At 34.9% G+C, this 17309-nt stretch overlaps 1 protein-coding gene and 1 pseudogene across 1 annotated transcript; both read right to left on the bottom strand.

The window, feature by feature from the left end:
- Nucleotides 1-6400: 6400 nt before the first annotated feature.
- Nucleotides 6401-6940, bottom strand: LOC110270680 (uncharacterized). Its single transcript, XM_021120184.2, has one exon. It carries the CDS (start codon nucleotides 6938-6940, stop codon nucleotides 6401-6403), a length of 540 nt encoding a protein of 179 aa, XP_020975843.1.
- A 2740-nt stretch (nucleotides 6941-9680) lies between these two features.
- On the bottom strand, nucleotides 9681-10442 carry LOC148568513 (secreted RxLR effector protein 161 pseudogene; annotated as a pseudogene).
- Nucleotides 10443-17309: the final 6867 nt, after the last annotated feature.

The raw sequence follows: 17309 nt of genomic DNA, 5'->3' as shown, positions 1-17309 counted from the left end.
AGTAGTTGGGGAAAGGGTGCATAGAGTCTCAGCAACTCCTGTTGTGAGATTTTTGGTTCTTGGTGATCTTTTTCCTTCTTCTCTGCTGAGGTATCTCTAGGTTGTTCTGGCAGCCTGTTTGGCTTGTCCTCAGTCTCCTTATCACTTGTAGTGACCATCTTGAAATCTTCCCATCTTACTTTCTTTGTTTCACCTCTCAGATTTTTCTCTGTGTCACTTGGGAATCCATCTGTAGGTTTGGGAATCTGCTCAGAGAGATACCCCACTTGAGATTCCAACCTCTTGATGGTGTCTCCCTGGTTCTTAAAATTGGCTCACACTTCCTCCTTGAACACCATGTTGTCTTGAATCTCTTTGTATATGCCTTCAAGTAGGTTTTCAATCTTCGAGAGTCTGTCATCAGATGATGGTGGGTTGGGGTTGGATGAATGAGAAAGGTTAGTTTGGCCTTGGTAGAAGTGTTGAGAGGGGTGGTTATGTGGGTGCTGATATGGTCTAGGTGTGGCATGTTGGTGAGCTAAGTTGTTGGAATTTGGACGTCTTTGATTTATTCCTTGGTCTTGTTGATTTCCCCACCCAAAGTTTGGGTGGTTCCTCTATCCAGGGTTGTAGGTTTTGGAGTATGGATCATGGTTTTGCCTAGGTGAATTCCCAATGTAGTTGGCTTGCTCCTGACTACCCTCTGCTTCTTCATTCACTTCTTCTTGGGTCGTTGATGAGGTGGTGATTGCTGCTACTTGGTTCCTCTCCATCTTCTTGGTGAGGTCAGCCAACTGCTTGGTTATGAGCTTGTTTTGGGCCAGCAGTGCATCCACATTTTTTAGCTCCATCACTCCTCTAGTATTCCCTCTTTCGGAGGCATAGAAGTAGTCATTCTCTGCTACAGTTTCAATGACATCTATGACCTCCTCAATGGTCTTCTTCTTGTTCAGAGATCCCCCGGATGAGTGGTCTACTGCCTTCTTTGATTCATAGGAAAGGCCTTCATAGAAAATGTGTAGCTGCACCCATTCATTGAACATATCTGGTGGACACCTCCTTGTTAGGTCCTTAAACCTCTCCCATGCTTCATATAGAGTCTCACCATCCTGCTTCCTGAAAGTTTGAACCTCAGCTCTCAGCCTGTTAATCCATTGAGGAGGATAGAATCTTGCCAAGAATTTGTTCACCACATCTTCCCAGGTTGCTAAACTCTCCTTTGGGAAGGACTCCAGCCATTTAGATGCCTTGTCCTTGAGTGAGAAAGGGAACAGAAGTAGTCTATAGGTGTCAGGATGAACACCATTAGACTTCACAATATCACATATCCTCAGGAAGGTGGTTAGATGTTGATTGGGATCTTCTTGGACACTCCCTCCGAATGAACAGTTGTTCTGAATAAGGGTGATGAGCTGTGGCTTTAGTCCAAAGTTGTTGGCATGTATGGTTGGCCTTTGGATGCTACTTCCACAGTTTTCTGGGTTTGGGTTGATGTAAGAACCCATAACTCTTCTTTCTTGCCCAGCATGATTTGCTAGACCCTCTCTGCCATAGTTGTGAGCCTCTTCTTCATGATGGTTCTCCATATTCTCCTCCATGTTTGGTTCAAAGTACTCTTCCTCTTCCTCAGCACCAACTACTCTCTTTCCTCTTGCTTCCCTCCTTAATCTAAGGAAGGTCCTCTCAGGTTCAGAATCAAAGGAAGTTGAAGCCCCGCTTCTCCTCCCTGTCATACAACCAACAAGGTACAAGCAAAGAAACAGAACCAGAAAGTATTCTATTAGAATTACTGTTAGTGTGAGTGATGCAATATATCAAGCAGTTAGTGGGTGAGTGAAACAGAGTGTAAACAACTGAAATAAAGGGGTTAAAGGGATGGGAATACAAAACAACAGAAACTGAAGGTAAAGTGCTCAAACAGAAATTAAAATCAACAGAATAACAAATGCTCAATCTAGTGATCCTCCAACTTAATCATTGTTGATACAAAATCAATCCCCGGCAACGGCGCCATAAACTTGATACGCACAAAACTTGTCTCTCAACAAATTTTCTTCGGCAAGTGTACCGAATTTGTCATCAAGTAAAAACTCACAATAGAGTGAGGTCGAATCCCACAAAGATTGATTGATCAAGAAACTTTAATTAGAGGAATGTTCTAGTTGAGCGAACCAGAATTTGATTTGAGATTTGCAGAAAATTAAATGGCAGGAAAGTAAATAGCAGAAACAGAAAATGCTAGAAATAAAGAGCTGAATGTAAATGGCGGAAAGTAAATTGCAGAATCTTAAACGGGAATGGGGTAATTGCTCATAAAAGTAAATGGCAAAAATTAAAGAGAATGGGTAAGATCAGAAATGGGGAGTTCATTGGGCTCAGGAGATGTTGCATTCTCCGGATCAAGTTCATTTTCATCTCTTCCTCAATCAATGCATTCATTGATCTCCTTGGCAATCTTAAGTGATCGAATTCCAATTTCTTGGTAATTCAATCTCTCAAATCTTGATCAATAGCCAATTTCTTGGTCAATTGATCATGAGAAGAGATGAAGTATGGTCACTGATTATACCACATGCATTTTCCAAATCAAGTGTTGGTAGGATTATAGTCACATATCCATCCAAACCCAATTTGGTCTAGCATGAGAAAGCATTTCTAGCATGATCTCATCATTCCTCTTTCAAGGTTCAGAAGAGATCCAAGTATAAATAGCCTCTTTTTCAAGATAACTACCCAATTGAATGAAGATCGAAAGCTTTCTAGTAAAATCAAGAGAAAAGATAGAAGAAGGAGAATGAAAACTAATATTGATCCATCAAATTACAACAGAGCTCCCTAACCCAATGAAAGGGGTTTAGTTGTTCATAGCTCTGGAAAATGAAAACCAAGATGGAGAATACATGATGAAAGTAAAACTAGAAGTGCAGAGAAAGTAAAATACAGAGAGTAGTTCTATGCCAAAGGCTCCCTAAAGTTTCCAACTCCTCTAACTAATTCAAAGCTACTCCTATATATACTACTCTTCTCATCTTCTAGTTGGCTCTTCAAGTCTTGGGTATGGGCCTCTGAATCTTGAGTTTGAAGCAGTTATCCTTTTCATTGGGCTTAGCTTTGCTTGCAGAGAGAAAAGGTGAAGTAGGCAGGGACTTTGACTCAGGACGTTAGTGGTGTCAACGTTAAGTGAAAGTGTGGGTTCGAGAACGTTAGTGACAATCACCTTTTTCACTAACGTTCCTAACCCAAATATGATCACGTTGACTTCAACGTTAGTGGCACTAACGTGACCACTAACTTTGCCTCTTGGTCCTTCGCACACGTTATTGGGACTTACCTTTCCCAATAACGTGGAGAGTCCTCCCTTGTCCCTACGTTAGAGTCCACGTTAACTAGGTTAACGTGGCTTCTAACGTAGCAGTGCCAATTCTTCGAGAACGACACTTACCTTTGTCACTAACGTTCCAATGTGCCCCTATTTCCCACGTTAGAGTCCACGTTAACTAAGTTAACGTGGCTTCTAACGTAGTCATGCTAGCCATCTCCAACGTTAGTGACAAAGGTGAGTGTCACTAACGTTGGCTCATCATCTCTTTATCCACGTTAGCTTCCACGTTAACTAAGTTAACATGGGAGTTAACGTTGCTCATGGTGGCTCTTGGTGGTTCACCCCAACGTTAGTGACAAAGGTAAGTGTCACTAACGTTGGCTATCAATTGCTCTCTCCATGTTAGCTTCCACGTTAACTAAGTTAACGTGGGAGTTAACATGGCTTATGGAGGCTTGGCCAACGTTAGTGACAAAAGTAAATGTCACTAACGTTGGCTTCTCTTTTGCTTCTTAACGTTAGAGTCCACGTTAACTAAGTTAACGTGGCTCTTAACGTGGCCATTTATGAGCTTGGTCCAACGTTAGTGACAAAGGTAAGTGTCACTAACGTTGGCTCCATTTTCTTTCTTCCACATTAGAGTTCCCGTTAACTTAGTTAACGTGACTGTTAACGTGGGTTATGATGGCTTCAAGGGCGTTATTTGCGATTACTTTTCTCATTAACGTTGCAAGCTAGCTCCCATTCCACGTTAGTGGTCACGTTAGTTAGACTAACGTGGCTGCTGACGTGGTTCTTCCTTGCTTCCTTTGTCCTGAAATCAAGCAATAAAGTGCATCAAAGTTCTAATCCAAATCATGAGACATGCATCCTCTAATTTGTCATATAATTCATGCAAAAATTCTCATGAAATCATGTAAAGTGCACAATGTATGCTTGAATCAAGATGTAAGTGAATATCTACCCAAAACTAGCTTATTTTCTAAGAAAATACATGAAACTACCTTAAAAACAGTAAAGAAAAGGTCAGTAAAACTGGCCAAAATGCCCTGGCATCAATTACCATACTTGTTCTACACTTATTTCTATTTCTACTCTCCTATATCAATATATGCTTGGTTTTGAAATTTTGATGTTCTAGTTGTTTAATTTGATTTTGATGTCTTTTATATGTTTGCTTGAGTTGTCTTTATTGATTTTGGTCATTTATGGTTTATAGCTTTCATTAATTTACCAATTTTCCCATGTTTTGTGAATATGCATACTAGGTGTTTGATGAAATGTCAACCCTAGCTTTGGGGTAGATTTTCACCCCTTGGCTTGGGAAAAATGAGTCTATAAATTACTAGAGCCATAATGTCCAACATTTAGAGATAATTCTTGGGAAGTTAGTTGATTTTTGTTTCCATTAAAGCTAGCCTTTTATCAACTAGTTTGATAAGTTGGTTAGAACTTATGGATTAAGGTTAATTATGCTTGCTTGACTTACTCCTCGATGGTTGGGGTTAACTAGGCGAGACTAACCCATGATAATTATCATAGTTGTGGTTATGGCAAGGAAAGGATTCCATAACTCATCCCAAGTCAAGGTTTTATTTATGTTTTGACCACTTTCCTATCACTTTATAGCATTACTTGTTTATATTACATACATAGTTCTTTTTTGCCTTTATTAGTTTATTAATTGCAATTTTGAACCGTTCTTTTATCTCTTTATTTGTTTGCTTCCTTATCATTGAAAACCCCTTGCTTTCCACAACCAAAATTGTATGCACTCATTGGCATTAGTTCCTAGGGAGAATGACCTGAGGTTGAATTACTCTCAATCTCGGTTTATGTTTTGCATTTGAATATCATCTAAACTTTGATGTTGAGAGTTAGTTGTTGGTTTAGCTATACTTGCAACGAAGTGATCTTATTTTGAGAAATTCTAGACCAACACTAATTCTCTCTTATCAGTTGTCGCTAGAGCAGATCGTCGCCAAAGCAGATCACAGTGGTAGCGTCATTTTCGACCTTACTCTAACACAGTAGTGACAGTGTTAGTTTCAGTGTGCAATTTTAGGGTTGAATAAGTTTTGGGCTTTTTCTTTTTAAATAATGGACCCAGATAATAACCCACTAGAATCACCAAAAATCGCCATTTTATGCAAATTAATTATGATAACACCATAAAATGTCATAATACTCAAATAGAACTGCCGTAATATAAATATCATTTAAAATCATTTTTTGTGATGACCAGACAACCACTAGTCAAAGAATTTTTCAAAAATAAATTTATTAATAATTTGTAGAATTTAAAATCCCCACATATTACAAATAAAACTTCTACAACATCAATCTCTATAATTAAATATATATGTGATGAACATTTTACAAGGGGGTCATGTTGTCCTAAAACAATAAAGTTAGGGGTCAGGTTGTCTTTCATGTGGATGGATAGGGACCGAATTAGGTATTTGCTCAATAAAAACCATTGCTAATGAATGATTTGAACCTAATGATTAACACACTACAAAAAATTCGCTAAATAGCAATGGTTTTTTATGGTAGTTTATTAATAAACTACTGCTGAACAGATTGTAATGGTAGTTAGCGCGACATATAATGACCCAATTCCCAGTAAGTCATGATCATACCAGAAATCAAGTGTCACCAACCTGTTCACATGCAACCTCTACTATATATTATTGAGCCTGTAATCGGGTTAGCGTACTATCGAGTTTTTGGAAGAACTTATATAAAAAAAACTTGCGAGGACAGCTAATTAAACATACACAAGCCAGCATCATATATAACCAGAACACATAGCATAGACCATACATACGCATACAGGTTCTGTCGTGTATATATATATATATATATATATATATATATATATATATATCTTGAGTTAGCATACAACCGTCCAGAATTACTACTATGACACTCCGGGCCCTGGTCCATATAGAAAACCCCTAAGCTGGCACCCGAACTAACCTAGTCAACTATGTACACCCTACTCTCTCAGTGAGTCTGACCAAAAGTGAGAGATTAACACAAAAGCTAGGCTAACACAAAAAAACTATCAAAAGGCACAACCGCAGCTCCCAAGACTCAGCTGTCATCGTCAGAGGAGATCACAACCACATCAGAACACTCCTCAGGATCCTCGTCCTCATCATCGGAAATCTCTATAATCTCGGGAGGGGCACTGGCACTCGTGCTACTGGTCTGACCAGCACTCACCGGTCCACTCATAGAGGCGGTGAGCAGCTCCTCAGAAGATGGCTCGGATGAAAATACTGAGATCTGCTCCACTGGGATGTCCTCCTCCGGTACAGGCTCTGGAAAATGCTCCTCCATGGGCTTAGGCTCAGGGTCCGCTTGATCTGCAGGCTGATCGGGATGCTGGTGAGGCACCGGCCCATCATGAAACGGGTAAAATGGAGCATCTGGGTGGAGCCACTGCAGTGGGAACTCATAGGGCATGTCGGGGTTAAACTCTAGAGTGTCAATCGGGTGGCTGAAAGGATGATCACGCAGAATGTACATACGAGTCCTAATCTCTGCAGCTACTACATAAAACCTATGCTGTACAATATCCTCGTATATATAGGGAGGGTCCATCTCGTAAAATATAACTCCGGTCTCCATCTGAAGGGGAGGAAGAGAAGGGGTAAGAACTGGGGGGTTCTTAGTAGGGTCGAGGGTGGTTAGTTTAGTCAGGATTACCACAGTTCAAGTAATTCACAACAAAATATACAAGTGTCACAAAGAAATATCTAGTAACTATAATTCAGAATAACATTAAGGAATGTATAAACACAAGAAGACAATCACAAACAATTTTACAATGTCAAGTAAAATGCAAATGCGCAACAAGGATGATGCATGTCTATTCCTAACGCAGGCCATGAGCTCATGTGTCGGTTGCCTACCCGCTCCCGACATTACCCGGGCACGAGTCCCAGATATGGTTTTCCAGATGCATACAATGTGCTTATAAGTCGTACGGCTAGGCCACATACAGTGAGACTTTCCAAATTAATAAGCGTACATCTGGAAAACAGTTCTCAGTGTGTAGGTGTCCCCACTTTACATTTGGCACTAAGGCCCAAACAATGTCACATCTGCTCTCCTATGGCAGTCATTTCATTAATCTATATATTCCTTTAATCTTTGTTCTCTGTTCTCCTGTTGCAGAGATTCCTTTATTTATCTTTCCTTTACTTTTCGTTCTTCCTCTTCTCTTTTGTATCATTCCACAATATAATTTATCTTTGATGAAAATAATTTATTTTAATATGGAGAGTAATTTTGAATAAAAACTCAAAATAGCATTTTCCTTTCAAAACTTAGTTTATAATTATAAACATAACCTCAGTCTTTTTATAAAAATACAAAGACATCCTTCAAAATAAAATTTCCAAACTATTATCTTGTCCTTCAACGAGACCAAAAATCTGTTTTATTTTTTTTATCAAAATATTAACTTAAAATTTTATCCATTCTCGAGCTGACTAAAACACAACTTCATCAAAATATCAATATATCAACAAAATTCAGCATGAAATGCAATCAAATCTCAATAACACTCAATCCAAACATCAATTTACTTATCAAATATCATTTGGTCGGTGAAAATTTATCAAAACCCTACCTTCGTACGTAATCGAAATACTCGAAACTCTGGAGAAACTTTCTGACCGAGCTGCTGAAGGGAAAAACGTCCGGAATCCTCTGTACCTCGTAGAACTCTAGTTGGCCAAGCTCAAGGGGTAGGGGAACTACGTCACCGTCGACTTTCATCGGACAAAAGTAGCGCCAACACGTAAAGGAGAAAGATACAAACACTTTTACCAGATTAGATTTTTTATTGAGTTACGAATCACAAGAAATCGAAGCCGGAAGGTTAGAGGATTTTACGGTTCTCTCATAAAGCTTCGGTCTCTCTCTATTCTTTCTCTTTCCTGAGGCTTAGTGAATGAAATGAAAAGTTAAGCAAAGAAAGTAATTGGTGGTGATTAAGGCTTAATGAGTTGTCAAGTTCTTATTTTACATTCCTATATTAAAGCCACGTTTTCCCTTTTCTTTACCTTTCATTCCATATATATATATATATTTATTGCATATAAAAGCCACGACGTGGCTTTTGTTTCTTTTTATTTTCTAAAAAAAATAATTAATAATATAGTAATAATAATAGTAGTAATAATAATATAGATAATACCGGAATAATAATAATAATAATATATAAAGTTAAATGTATATGAGTTATTAATATAAATGATATTAGTAACTTAAGAATAAAAATATTTGATGAAGCGTTAGTAATTTTAAGCTCATCAAGAAATACCATTAATTAGTTTTATTGGTAAAAATCGAATTTTTCAAAATAAAACTAATCGCTTTAAAATATTATTTTAAGAAAAATTCGCATTAGTGCAAAAATTAGAGTTGTTACACGACATATTATGAACGACTGCAATATTGACATTATTTACTGGTGACTTTGTATAAACCGCCACAAAAATAGAGGTAAAGATATGACTGGCACAATTGATGGTCTATGCGCTGCCGTATCGATCATATTTAGCAGGGTTGTATTTCAATTGCCACTAATTGAGGCTGTTTTACGATGGTTACTATTTGTAAGTATAATACCCACAACTAATTGGCCCTAGGATCACTCACTCATATAAATGACACTATCAAATTTTTCATCTCTCAAACTCACTAACACTCATAAAACAAAGGAGAGAATTTTCACATTTCAAAACATACACATTTTATTATGGAACACACAAAATACATAAGGCATATATGCCTTTATATAGGCAAAGTTTTATACTAAAAGTTCATGATTCTACTAGCTTCTTAATACACATACTTATCCAACTTTGCTTCTTACTTTGACTATTCAAATAAGTAATTTCTAGCACATCTTGAAAATTCTTCATTAAGCTTAGTCATCAATCTTGAACCTTTCAATGCACTTCATGATTCTTCTAGTATGGAGGTGATGAGTGCAACTTTCTTTCAATTCTAATTCAATTTGATTTTGAACTTCTTCATTGTTGTAGAATGTTGTAGTTATACTACTCTCTTGAATGTTCTTCAAAAATCTTCAAGCTTCCAACATTAGCTTCTAGCAATATCTAGCTAATTGATGATTATTGTATTCAACTCAAACTTTGCTTCTTCAATTCTTTAACCATGCTTCATGAAAATTCTAATCTATGTAAGTTGATAGATAGCACAAGAAGTTTGTAGAATCTTAGTGATGAATCATGAACTTGTAACCACTTTGAATTCAAATTGAATTTTGTCTTTGACTTTTCTAAACTTCTGTTATTTGCATACCTCTTGATTTAATTTTCTAACATTGCCTCCCTTAAATCAAGCTTGTAGAATTAATCATTCCAAGCATCTTCTTCAACTTGTAAAATAACTCAGTCTTCAATGGCTTTGTAAATATATCTGCAACTTGTTCTTCAGTTGGACAGTACTCGATCACAACTTCTTTTTCATTTACTAACTCTCTGATTTTGTGAACCCGAATATCAATATGCTTCGATCTTCCATGAAATACTGGATTTTTGCAAAGTGCAATAGCTGACTTGTTATCACAAAATATTGTTGTTGGAGTATTTTGTTTCTCGTTCAATTCCTCAAGAATTCTTCTTAGCCAAACTGCTTGTGTTGCACAACTTGCTGCTGCTATATATTCTGCTTCTGCTGTAGATAGTGCTACTACTGGTTGTTTCTTTGACGACCATGAAATTGCACCAGAACCAAGATGAAATACAAACCCTGAAGTACTTTTTCTTGTTTCTATATCTCCGGCCCAATCACTATCAGTGTAGCCAACAAGGTTTACTTCATTAGTATTCTCACAATAAATTCCATCATTTAAAGTACCTTTGATATATCGAAGAATTCTCTTTGCCGCTTGCAAATGGTTGGTATAAGGCTCCTCCATAAATCTGCTAAGCAAACCAACTCCAAACACAATATCTGGTCTAGTCGTAGTTAAGTACCTCAGACTTCCAATCAAACTTTTGTAGTATGTGAGATTTACTGCTCCTCCTTTATCTTCTCTCAACAATTTGAACTTCTCTCCGACTGGAGTAGAAACTGGTTTTGAGTGCTCCATCTGAAATTTCTTCAAAATATCATTTGCATATTTCTTCTGAGAAATGAAAATACCATCATCTCTCTGATACCAAATGTAAGTATAATACCCACAACTAATTGGCCCTAGGATCACTCACTCATATAAATGACACTATCATATTTTTCATCTCTCAAACTCACTAACACTCATAAAACAAAGGAGAGAATTTTCACATTTCAAAACATACACATTTCATTATGGAACACACAAAATACATAAGGCATATATGCCTTTATATAGGCAAAGTTTTATACTAAAAGTTCATGATTCTACTAGCTTCTTAATACACATACTTATCCAACTTTGCTTCTTACTTTGACTATTCAAATAAGTAATTTCTAGCACATCTTGAAAATTCTTCATTAAGCTTAGTCATCAATCTTGAACCTTTCAATGCACTTCATGATTCTTCTAGTATGGAGGTGATGAGTGCAACTTTCTTTCAATTCCAATTCAATTTGATTTTGAACTTCTTTATTGTTGTAGAATGTTGTAGTTATACTACTCTCTTGAATGTTCTTCAAAAATCTTCAAACTTCCAACATTAACTTCTAGCAATATCTAGCTAATTGATGATTATTGTATTCAACTCAAACTTTGCTTCTTCAATTCTTTAACCATACTTCATGAAAATTCTAATCTATGTAAGTTGATAGATAGCACAAGAAGTTTGTAGAATCTTGGTGATGAATCATAAACTTGTAACCACTTTGAATTCAAATTGAATTTTGCCTTTGACTTTTCTAAACTTATGTTATTTGCATACCTCTTGATTTAATTTTCTAACACTATTTAAATTATCGTGAATCAAGCATCCACTCATTCTTTATTTCCGCTCCTGCAAAGGTCCAAAATCCAATTTGGTTTTCTATCCCGAGATTATCTACTTTGAGGCTAAAAATAACAAATTTTTCATTGTGTTATTTTTTAACAAATTAGGATTAAAAGAAGTTCATAAACAAATTCTTTTATGATTTACTAATTCAATATTACCTATGATAAAATTAGAAGTTTCGTCTAGTATTTAGTTCTCAATTTTCACTCTATAGAGAGAGATATTGGTGTTGATCATCATAAGTTGCCTTGATATAATTAAAACGATCTCCACAAGTTTCGTTGATAAGATCGAAACAATAGCCACAAGATCATTTAATAAGATCAAAATAATCGCTCTAAGTTTTCTTAATAAGATCAGAATTTGATGTGAGATAAAACTCAAAAATTGTATTTGATAATATGATATTTTAACTTTTACATATCTTATGGAACCTCTTTATATAATACTAAGTGGGTACTTGATGCAATACTCCTGTATTGTTTGGAGTTTTGAAACTCCTTTACATTATTAATAGGGTAAAGTATATTTTTTTTTCCTAAAATTTACTAAAAATATCCCTAAGTTTTAATTTGTTTCAATTTTATCCTTAATGTTTTCGATTTGCATCAATTTTATCCTTTTCTTCAAATTTTGTGGTCAAACTATGGTCAACATTATTTTTTTCCAATAACACCCTCCAAACCCTATTCTTTTTCATCATTATCCCCAAACTCACTCAGCAACAATCCCATCCCTCACTCCCTCTCCGATTGTCTCTTCTGCCGTGTAGTCTACCTCTATAAGAACTCCCTCTCCAGCCATCTCCCTCCGCCGCTCCTCAACCTCACCAACCTAACCTCTCCAACCTCCAGCTACTCAACCTCGTCCACAACCTCCTCTCCGGCACGCTCTTTGGCGACATAACGAACTTCTTCTGGTACCTCGATTTATCTTCCCACAAATTTTCCGACGACATTCCAATGAACTTCTCCTCCAAATCTCAACTCCAGCTCATCAATTTGTCCTACAATGACTTTTTCAGTGGGATTTTGGTCACCATCGGAGCTCTAAAGAAGCTCGAGCATCTCTGACTTGACTCTAACAACTTCCATGGGACCTTACCTTCAACACTTGTAAACTGAAAGATACAACGCCCCATGAGAAGAGAAGGTTGTTGATTCCCAACATGATTCCAACGAAGATGATAAAGGTAGAATTTTTTTGTTGAAATCTTTGAGAACATGCTTAAAGATACGGTACCACAAAGAGGAGAAAGTAATTCAGAATCAGAAGGGACATGTACCTCTTATTTGTTATGGAGTTTTGATCTGTTGTTGTATGGAGTTGTTGTTGTGTTTTGTTATTGTTGATGTTGCCGTTGCCCATTTTTTATTTTGCTGCTTCTTTTTAAATGTTGATGGATTTGATTTCAAGTGCTTCGTAGTACTTATTGGTTGGAGCCATGGTCAGGGATCGGTGGTGGAATGTTGGGTCTTGTAATAGAGTCTTCTCCATGAAAGAGAGAAGGAGGATATGATATACATCACTTGCGGTGGCCGGAGTTAGGGCGCAAACGGCGGCGGGGATGTTGGGAAGTCGTTGTTCTTGATGATGATGAAAGAGAATAGGGTTTGGGGGGTGTTATTGAAAAAAATTAATGTTGACCATAGTTTGACCAAAAAATTTTAAGATAAGGATAAAATTGATGCAAATCGAAAACATTAAGGATAAAATTGAAACAAATTAAAACTTAGGAGTATTTTTGAAACTTTTAATAAACTTTAGGGACAAAAAATATACTTTACCCTTATTAATATTATAATATATATTGGCATAGTATGTTAGAAGGTATTATATTAATAGAGCTTTTAATGCATATTGATAAAATTATTAAGCAATTAATGTATTATTTTTGTAAAACTACAAACACATTAATTATAACCTCTAAAATATATTTTTAATAAAATGATAATTATGATTATTATTGAGATTTTTTTTTATGACTTACTATTGAAAATTTAACATGTTCTATTGGTATATAAGTTATTAAAATTATTAAATTTGTTTATAAATTTTAATTAATTAATAATTTTAAATTTTATTTATTTTAATTATTTATTTGATAATATAATTTATCTCATAAAACTTGTTTTTATACTACTTTTTTTTTCATCAATAGCATCATGATTTTAAAAATTAACAATATTATAACATATCATTTAATTAGGATATATATAAATATATATTAGGAACAGAATTAATATTTTTTTAAAGTGTTATTTCAAATTAATTTGTCAAAAGATAATTCAAAAGAAAAAGAAAATATTGAAAATAAATTTAGATGCATTGAGATATTGTATAATTTTTTTTTAAGATTTTATTGGAGATGTTTATTTTAGGTTATTAGTTGAATTTAATTTTAGATTTTTATAGTTAAAATTATATTTAAAAATAATTTTAAGTAGTCACAAATCAAAAAACAGCATAGTATTACATTATCATCAAATTCATAACTAGAGTTATTTCTTCTAATGTTTAATTCGTGAAGCTAGGGTGTAGTGATTGTCTTGGGTTGGGTTTGAAAGAAATTAAGAATTGAACTGATTAAATTTGATCCTTTTGAAATAATAGATCGAGTAAATATATTTTTTTGACTAAATCCAGACCAATTATATCAGTTTGCATTGATTTGAATACCGAATTAGAATTAGATTTCTAAAAAAAAAAGAAAAAAAAGAAAAAAAAATGCAACGAAGAAAAATAAGAATAAAAAGAAAAAAATGTGAATGATAGTTGAAGTTTAATTATGGTTAGATAAAAATTATATGAATTGTATATTTTTAATATATAAATTGTATATTTATATTTTCAAAATTAAAGTTAAATTCATAAATATTTTTAAGTAATTAATGGCATAGAAATTTTTTTCCTTTTAATATGCTTACACAAAATAAATGGTATTTTGATCTTTTTATTTTAATATATTTAAATAATATTAATATTAAAAGAATATTTTTGTTTTTTTAATTAAATAAATTTTAAATTAAAATTAAATAATTTTAATAGGATTTTTTTATTTATAAAATAAAATAATTAATTATTTTCCCATAAAAGATTTTTCAGCTTTATTTTCAAGAATATGATTTTTTTTTTTGGGAATTTGAGCAAGTTCGCCTATGATGAGTTCGGCACACTATAAAAGGTGGTGGGACCATTTTGGTTTGTCCCTTTCCTCCTCTACTCTCCCTTCCAAAATTTTTTCTCTGTTACTCCTTTCTATCTTTTCGACATCCGTAAAGTTTAGTGTGGGTGATTTTCTCAGTTCCAGGTTAGTAGCTAATAATCTATTTTTTTTATCTTAATTAGAATTATATGGTTTACTGTTTACATGTTAGTTGAAATTGTTAGGTATAGATTATTTGTTGGTTAGAATAACAAATTTATTGTTTACATGTTAGTTAGTTAGTTAGTTAGTTAGACATACTTTTAAGTGTTGTTATGTTATGTTCGGTAGTTATTTTAGCTCACCGGTTTTTAGTATAGTTACTGTTTATTGGCTATAAACATGTTAATGAATATAAGAAAGAATATTATTAGTTAATTTAGTCAGAGTTATTAGCTTGCGTTGTGGATTAGAAGGTAATTGGTGGAATAATTAATTAGGTCAACTTAGATATGAAAGAGACGTGAGCAATAAAATTTAGAGTTGAGTTAGTTATAAATTAATTAGTTACATGACGACGTCAGTTAAATAAGGTAAACTTAAAATTAGTAGGATTATAAGCTATTATAAGCTTGTCTCGGCGTTGATAGAGAGGTGGAGGCCTGAGTCCCATACATTTCATTTACCGTGCGGAGAGATGACTATCATCCTGCAGGACGTGGCCTATCAGTTGGGACTCAGGATTGACGATGATCCTGTGAGTGGATGCATTGGTGGCTGTGAGCAGTACCATCAGGGACGGACCATTGAGGAGTTATGTGAGCATATTCTAGGTGTTGTTCCCGGCCCAGAGGACAGACAGTCACAGATGAAGTGGACTGTTAAGCTTATTTGGTTCCACAATACGGTTTGTAGAGAGCTGGAACAGGATGCCACAGAGGAGCGCTGATGAGAGAACTGTTGCGTGGTCTAGAAATTTGCGGATAAATCCTCGTTGCAAGTATAGTTTCTAAACCTTCAAAAGTCCTTTCATACAAACGTTTTGGTTGTCACAAGTAACAAACCCCTAAATAAGTTGATAACCGAAGTATTCAAACCTCGAGTCGTCTTCTCAAGGAACTGCAGGGAAGTATGTTCTTATTATTGGTTATGGATATTGTAAATTGGGGTTTTGAGAATGAGAAGCGAATAGTCTAATTAGCAAATAAAGTAAATGAAGAACAAGTAATTTAAATGGCAAGTAAAATAAATAAATGACTGTAAATAAACTTTTAGCAAGGTATGAGAAATTAGAGGTCCTATCCTAGTTATCCTTATCAATGATGATGAGAATTGAATCTTAATTCCACTTTGTTAACCTTTACTAAGATAAAGGCAGGTCAAGGGATTAATTGGTTTGATCTTCGAATCCTATTTATTTCCTAAGAAAAGATTGGGATCATTAAAGTTCATTTAATTAACAAGATAACAATTATCATTCATGTTTGAGTTTGATAACTCCTGAGTTACTGATTTCTTAACCAAGACCAAAAAAAAGAAAAGTAAATCTACTGGAATAAAAATGTCTTCAGATGGGAATAACAATAATGTAAATAAGAGAAAGCAATATTAAACTGAAATATCTCAAATAACATTAATTCAAAATAATAATCTGTAACATGGAAGAATTCATAAATTAAATTGCAAAAGTAAAGAAAAAGGAATATTGAACCTGATAAAGAAATAATCCTGAAAGCGAATAAAATCCTAATTCTAAATCCTAATTCTAAAGAGAGAAGAGAGAGGAGAGAACCTCTCTCTAAACTAAATCTAAATCATGAAAACTAACTAAAGTGGTCACTCTCTTTGAATGGATGCATTCCCTCACTTCATAACCTCTGGTCTATGCCTTCTGAACTTGGATTTGGACCAAAAAGGGCTTCAGAATTCGCTGGAAGCGTTTTCTGCAATATCTGGTGCATGGCCTCTGTCACGTGTCCGCGTGGGTCACACGGTCGCGTCATTCGGAGTTTTCCTTGTCACGCGGTCGCGTCAGTCATGCGGCCACGTCATATGTGTTCTGCTTAAGGCACGCGGTTGCGTCAGTCATGCGGCCGCGTCGCTGCTTCTTCGCGCTTGGCATGCGTCCGCGTCGCCCATGCGATCGCGTGGATGCCAGTTTCTTCACAAACTCCGTTTTATGCTTTCCTTCCATTTTTGTATGTTTTCTTTCCATCCTTTAAGTCATTCCTACCTTAGAAGATCTGAAACTACTCAACACACTAATCACGGCATCGAATGGGAGTAAAGGTAATTAAAATAATTAATTTTAAAGCATAGGAAACATGTTTTTCACATACATCACATAATGAGGAAGGGAAAGTAAAACCATGCAATTAATATGAATAAGTGGGTAAAGGATTGAATAAATCACTCAGATTAAGCACAAAATATATCATAAAATATGGGTTTATCAACCTCCCCACATTTAAACAATAGCATGTCCTCATGCTAAGTCCAAGAGTAATGTTAGGTTAAAGTGGTGGAATGCCATGCAATGCAATCTAATCTAAATGCAACTACCTAGATGCACCATGCAATTCTAATTTTTATTCACTTGAATATAAAGCTTGCATGTAGTTGAATTAATTCACATTCTCAAGGAGTCATATATATATATATATATATATATATATATATATATATATAGCCAAACCTTAGACAATTAATAATTTAGCAGAGATATATGTTAATGAGCTATTGAACCCTCACTGAATTTTGTGTTTACTCTCTAGTCACTCAGTGTTTATTGGGTTAATCACTCTATTCTTCTTTTTATTCTTACTTTCTATAACTTTGTTCTTCATCTAACCAATCAACAATTATA

This window comes from Arachis ipaensis, chromosome B4, assembly GCF_059453495.1.
Source record: "Arachis ipaensis isolate K30076 ecotype BB chromosome B4, ASM5945349v1, whole genome shotgun sequence".
Classification (NCBI taxonomy): domain Eukaryota; kingdom Viridiplantae; phylum Streptophyta; class Magnoliopsida; order Fabales; family Fabaceae; genus Arachis; species Arachis ipaensis.
The sequence above is the reverse complement of the archived record's forward strand: the minus strand, read 5'-3'. Positions and strand labels throughout refer to the sequence as shown.